The 5,570-nt window shown below is 55.3% G+C and overlaps 1 protein-coding gene across 1 annotated transcript; it reads right to left on the bottom strand.

The window, feature by feature from the left end:
* Positions 1-3,129: 3,129 nt before the first annotated feature.
* On the bottom strand, positions 3,130-4,793 carry LOC113980782 (E3 ubiquitin-protein ligase TRIM39-like). Its single transcript, XM_027707999.1, has 2 exons — positions 4,763-4,793; positions 3,130-3,884 (listed from the first exon to the last, which is right to left on the bottom strand). Exons 1-2 carry the CDS (start codon positions 4,782-4,784, stop codon positions 3,325-3,327), a joined length of 582 nt encoding a protein of 193 aa, XP_027563800.1. The 5' UTR covers positions 4,785-4,793; the 3' UTR covers positions 3,130-3,324.
* Positions 4,794-5,570: the final 777 nt, after the last annotated feature.

The raw sequence follows: 5,570 nt of genomic DNA on the forward strand, positions 1-5,570 counted from the left end.
TCCCGGCCCGTTTTTTCTGGAATTCTTTGGGAAATCGGGGGGTGGGGAAAATCCGACCCGACGGGGCTGGAAGAAAAAGGGCTGTTCCAGATGGAATTTGGGCAGAATTGGGCTGAATTTGGGCAGAATTTGGCTGATTTTGCTCATAATTTCGTCAAATTTGAGTAGGATTTGGCTGAATTTGGGCAGAATTTGGTGAATTTGCCCATAATTTGGTCAAATTTGGGCAGAATTTGGCTGATTTCGGGGAGAATTTGTTGAATTTGGGCAGAATTTGGCCAAATTCAGTCAGAATTTGCTGAATTTCCCCATAATTTGGCCAGATTTGAGCCGAATTTGCCCATAATTTGGCCAAATTCGGGCAGAATTTGCTGAATTTTCCCATAATTTGATCAAATTCGAGCAGGATTTTGCCGAATTCGGGCAGGAAACCCCAACATTCCCACATTTCCCAGCGCGGCCGTGGATCAAAGGGTTGGAAAAGGATCCAAGGGAACATTCCCGGAGTCGGGGGGTCCCTCGGAGTCCCCAAAAAAACCCACCAGCTCCTCCAGTTTTCCTCCACGGAGTCTCCCTCTCTCCCCTGGGAGCGCCGGGAATGGCTGGAATTCCTTCCCGATTCCTTCCCGAGCCGTGGGATGGGGTTGGATCCTTCCCTTCCTGTTCCTTCCCATCCCGGGTGGAGCTTTCTGGCGTCTCCCGGTTTCTCCTCCTCGATATTCCAGGTTTTTTTATTATCCCGGGAGCTGCTGCCCTCGGGGGGAGCTGTGGCTCCTTTCCCGAGGGAAACCAGCGATTCCCAAAAAAACCCCCCTAAATTTATAAATAAAATTACGTGGATAAATGGATTTCGTTTAAAATGAACTCGTTATATTTATTTTTTTAAAATATATATAAACTATATATATATAATATATATAAACTGAATTTATAAATAAAATTATATGAATAAATGGATTTAATTTAAAATGAACTCGTGTTTATTTTTAAAGTGTCTCACCTAAAAAATCCATTGCGCAGGCTGGAAAGGTAAAAAGACCTTTCCCCAAATCTTCGTTCGCGAAGATGGGCCATTATATAAACTATATATATATAAAATATATAATAGATATAAACTGAATTTATAAATAAAATTACACGGATAAATGGATCTAATTTAAAACGAGCCCGTATTTATTTTTAAAATATATATAAACTCTACATATATAATATATATAAATTAAATTTATAAATAAAATTATATGAATAAACGGATTTAATTTAAAATGAACTCGCTATATTTATTTCTAAAATATATATAAACTACATATATCTATAATATATAATAGATATAAACTAAATTTATGAATAAAATTACACGGATAAACGGATTTAATTTAAAAACGAACTCGTTACATTTATTTTTAAAAATACATGTTTCTTTTTCAAACGTACGTTTATTTTTGAAGGTAACCTCAATTTTTAAATTTACATTCGCTTTTCCCGGGAGCTTTTAGGCGGGGTCGGGGGATGCAAATTCCCGACTCCCGCCAGACGTTTTCCCACCGGGAAGGGCCTGGGAACACCCCAAAAAAGAGCCTCGGGCTTCGTCTGGGAATCGGGAACCCAAGGGGAGGGGAAAAGAGCCTGGAAAACCTGGAAAACCTGGAAAAACCAGCCTGGAAAAACCAGCCGGGACAATCCAGCCGGGCTGGGAAGATCCCGCTTTGCATTTTCCCGGGAAAAAAGGGACGTCCCGGAGGGAGATCTGGGTGGGGATGGGAGACGGGAGGGAGTCGGAAAACAGGGAATTCCGGCTCCCAGGGAAAGGGAGTTTTCCCTGGGGTGGGGTTTGGGCCCTTGGGGGGGGCGGGGGGGGAACCGGGGATGGGGAGGGGGCCCATCCCGGCTTTTTTGGGACCCCTGGGATGGGCAGGGGGCTCACCCCGGGTCTGTTATTCCCTGGGATGGGCAGGGGGCTCATCCCGGCTTTTTTGGAACCCCTGGGATGGGCAGGGGGCTCATCCCGTGCCTGTTATTCCCGGTGGGATGGGCAGGGGGCTCATCCCGGGTATTTTGGAACCCCTGGGATGGGGAAGGGGCTCATCCCGTGCCTGTTATTCCCGATGGGATGGGCAGGGGGCCCATCCCGGCTTTTTTGGGACCCCTGGGATGGGGAAGGGGCTCATCCCGTGCCTGTTATTCCCGGTGGGATGGAGAGGGGCTCATCCCAGGTCTGTTATTCCCGGTGGGACCCCTGGGATGGGCAGGGGGCTCATCTCGTGTCTGTTATTCCCTGGGATGGGCAGGGGGCTCATCCCGGCTTTTTTGGGACCCCTGGGATGGGGAGGGGGCTCATCCCGTGTCTGTTATTCCCGGTGGGATCCCTGGGATGGGGAGGGGGCTCATCCCGTGGCCGTTTTTCCGATCCCACCCCCTTCCCGCCCGTTCCCGGTTCCTCTTTTCGGTTCCCGAATCAAACCCGGGGCAGTTTCGGGGCCTCTTCCCCTTTTTTTTTTGAGGGAGTTTTCTCAGAAGAAAAAAAATCTCACGATTTCCAGGAAATCGAGGGCGGGGAAAAGCGAGAAAAGGGACGGAATTTGTGTCTCTTCCCGCCCCCCTCGGCACATGGAATTTGTCCCCATCCCAGAGATTTTCCCGGTTTATCCCCCCTCGGGGGCTCAGAAATCCAGAGGGACACACAGACCCCAGGAGGGGAGGGTTCGACCCGAAATGTTCTTTTATTGAGGACAAAGCGCCGTCCCAGAGAATTCCCTGGAGCCGGGAATTGCCTGGGACACGGGGGAGGAACAAGGAATTCCCTGGGACACGGGGAAGGACCCGAGAATTCCCTGGAGCCGAGAATTCCCTGGGACACGCGGGAGGACCCGAGAATTCCCTGGAGTCGGGAATTCCTTGGGACATGAGGGAGGACTCGGGAATTCCTTGAAGCTGAGAATTCCCTGGGACGGGAGGACGACCCGAGAATTCCCTGGAGCCGGGAATTCCCTGGGACATGAGGGAGGAGCAGGGAATTCCTTGGAGCCGAGAATTCACTGGGGCACGGGGGAGGACCCGAGAATTCCCTGGAGCCGGCAATTCCCTCGCATCCTACGGAGGACCTGAGAATTCCCTGGAGCCGGCAATTCCCTGGGACACGCGGGAGCACCCGAGAATTCCCTGAAGCCAGGAATTCCCTGGGACACGGGGGAGGACTCGGGAATTCCTTGAAGCTGAGAATTCCCTGGGACAAGGGGGACGACCCGACAATTCCCTGGAGCCGGGAATTCCCTCGCACACTCGGAAGGACCCAAGAATCCCCCCCGGCACCCCTCGCACCCCCCCTCACCGACAGATCCTGAGCGGGACCCCAAAGCCCACCCAGTCCAGGGGCGACCCCTCCCTGAGCCGCGCCCCCAACCCCAGGCGGAACCAGGGCAGGACCCTCTCCCCCCGAAAGGCGGCCCGGGAATGCTCCAGGATGGGTTCCAGGATGGGCCCCCCATCCTCGGCCCCGTAGAAGCCCACCCGGCCCCCCTCGTAGTCCAGGGCCACCCGCAGGCGCCGGGGGAGGGGGCTCCGCTCGGCGCGGGGGTCCGTGAGCGAGTGGAAAGCCCCCAGAGCCCAAAATCCGTCTCGGGGGGCGAGGCTCAGGGGTCCCTTCCTGGGGGCCGATTCCCGGACCACCCCCAGCGCCCAGACCCCCCCTTCCCGCCCCACCTCGACGTCCCAAAAGTGGCGGCCCCCGGTGAAGCCCCCCCGGGCCAGCACGCAGGGCTCGAAGTCGAACCTCTGGGGCCCGTCGGGGGCGTCCCCGCGGGGCGAGAGGTGGCCCCGGGCTTGTTTGCCGTCCTCGGACACGCGCAGGTTGGGGTGGGCGGTGGAGGGGTCCAGGGTCACCTCGGCTGCGGGGTTGGGATGAGGGAGGAAAAGGTTGGAAGGGGTCCCGTGGCCCCCTCCCCATTCCCGGGGGTCCCCTCGTCCCGGGTGGGAGGAGGAGGAGGAGAAGGGGGAGAGGAGGAATTCTCCGGGATGTGGGAGGAGGAGAAGGGGGAGAGGACGAATTCCCCGGGATGTGGGAGAGGAGCAGGGAATTCGCTCAGACACGGGGGAGGAGCCGGGAATTCCCTGGAGCCGGGAATTCCCTGGGATCGGGGAGAGGAGCAGGAATTCGCTCGGACGCGGCTGCGGGATTGGGGAAGGGGGGGAAAAGGTTGGAAGGGGTCCCGTGGCCCCCTCCCAGTTCCAGGGGGTCCCCTCGTCCAGGGTGGGAGGAGGAGGAGGAGAAGGGGGAGAGGAGGAATTCCCGGGGATGTGGGAGAGGAGCTGGGAACTCGCTGGAGCCGAGAATTCCCCGGGATGTGGGAGAGGAGCAGGGAATTCGCTCAGACACGGGGGAGGAGCCGGGAATTCCCTGGAGCCCGGAATTCCCTGGGATGGGGGAAAGGAGCAGGGAATTCGCTGGGACGCGGGGGAGGAGCCGAGAATAGGGGGAGGAGCCGAGAATTCCCTGGGACGAGAATTCCCTGGGATGTGGAAGAGGAGCAGGGAATTCGCTCAGACACGGGGGAGGAGCCGGGAATTCCCTGGAGCTGGGAATTCCCTGGAGCTGGGAATTCCTTGGAGCCGGGAATTCCCTGGGATGGGGGAGAGGAGCAGGAATTCCCTCCTGGACTGGAGAGGAGCGAGGAATTCCCTGGGACACGGGGGAGGAGCCGAGAATTCCCTGGAGCTGGGAATTCCCTGGGACACGCGGGAATCCCCCCCGGGACCCCTCGCTCACCTGGTTCCTGCAGCTGGAACATGAGGCTGTCTGGGGAACAAGGAGAGATTCCATGGATCAGGGGCAGGTTTATCCCACCTTTATCCCACCTTTATCCCACTGGAGAGGTTTGGAGGGGCCGAGGGCCCGATTGGGACATGGATTTCTCCCGAATATCCCACACAAGGAACCCCTTTCTCCCAAATCTCACACAAAATGACCTAATTTCTCCCAAATATCCCACTCAAGGAATCTCATTTCTCTCAGATCTCACACACAGGGACCCCATTTCTCCCAAATATTCCACTCAAGGACCCCTTTCCACCCGGATATCCCAACTCAAGTTCCCCTTTCTTCCCAAATCTCCCACTCAAGGAACCCCTTTCTCCCACATCTCACACAAAACGACCCCATTTCTCCCAAATCTCATATAAAATGACCCCATTTCTCCAAGATATCCCACTCAAGGAACCCCGTTTCTCCCAGATCCCCCCTCCCAGTCCCCATTTCTCCCAGATTTCCCCCTCCCAGTCCCCGTTTCTCCCAGATTTCACACAAAATGACCCCATTTCTCCCAGATTTCCCCCTCCCAGCCCCGTTTTTCCCAAATCTCACACAAAATGACCCCATTTCTTCCCAGATTCCCCCTCCCAGCCCCCATTTCTCCCAGATTTCCCCCTCCCAGCCCCCATTTCTCCCAGATTTCACACAAAATGACCCCGTTTCTTCCCAGATTCCCCCTCCCAGCCCCCTTTTCCCCCAGATTTCCCCCTGTTTTTCCCAGATTTCCCCCTCCCAGCCCCCATTTCTCCCAGATTCCCAGCCCCCC

The sequence above is a fragment of the Neopelma chrysocephalum genome, unplaced genomic scaffold (assembly GCF_003984885.1).
Source record: "Neopelma chrysocephalum unplaced genomic scaffold, ASM398488v2 Primary Assembly neopelma1_95191, whole genome shotgun sequence".
Lineage (NCBI taxonomy): Eukaryota > Metazoa > Chordata > Aves > Passeriformes > Pipridae > Neopelma > Neopelma chrysocephalum.

Coding starts and splice junctions, on each gene's coding strand:
- LOC113980782 (XM_027707999.1), bottom strand. CDS start 4,784: ATGTTCCAGCTGCAGGAACCAG. Junction 3,885..4,762: donor GTTCCAGCTGCAGGAACCAG/GTGAGCGAGGGG, acceptor CCAACCCCGCAG/CCGAGGTGACCCTGGACCCC.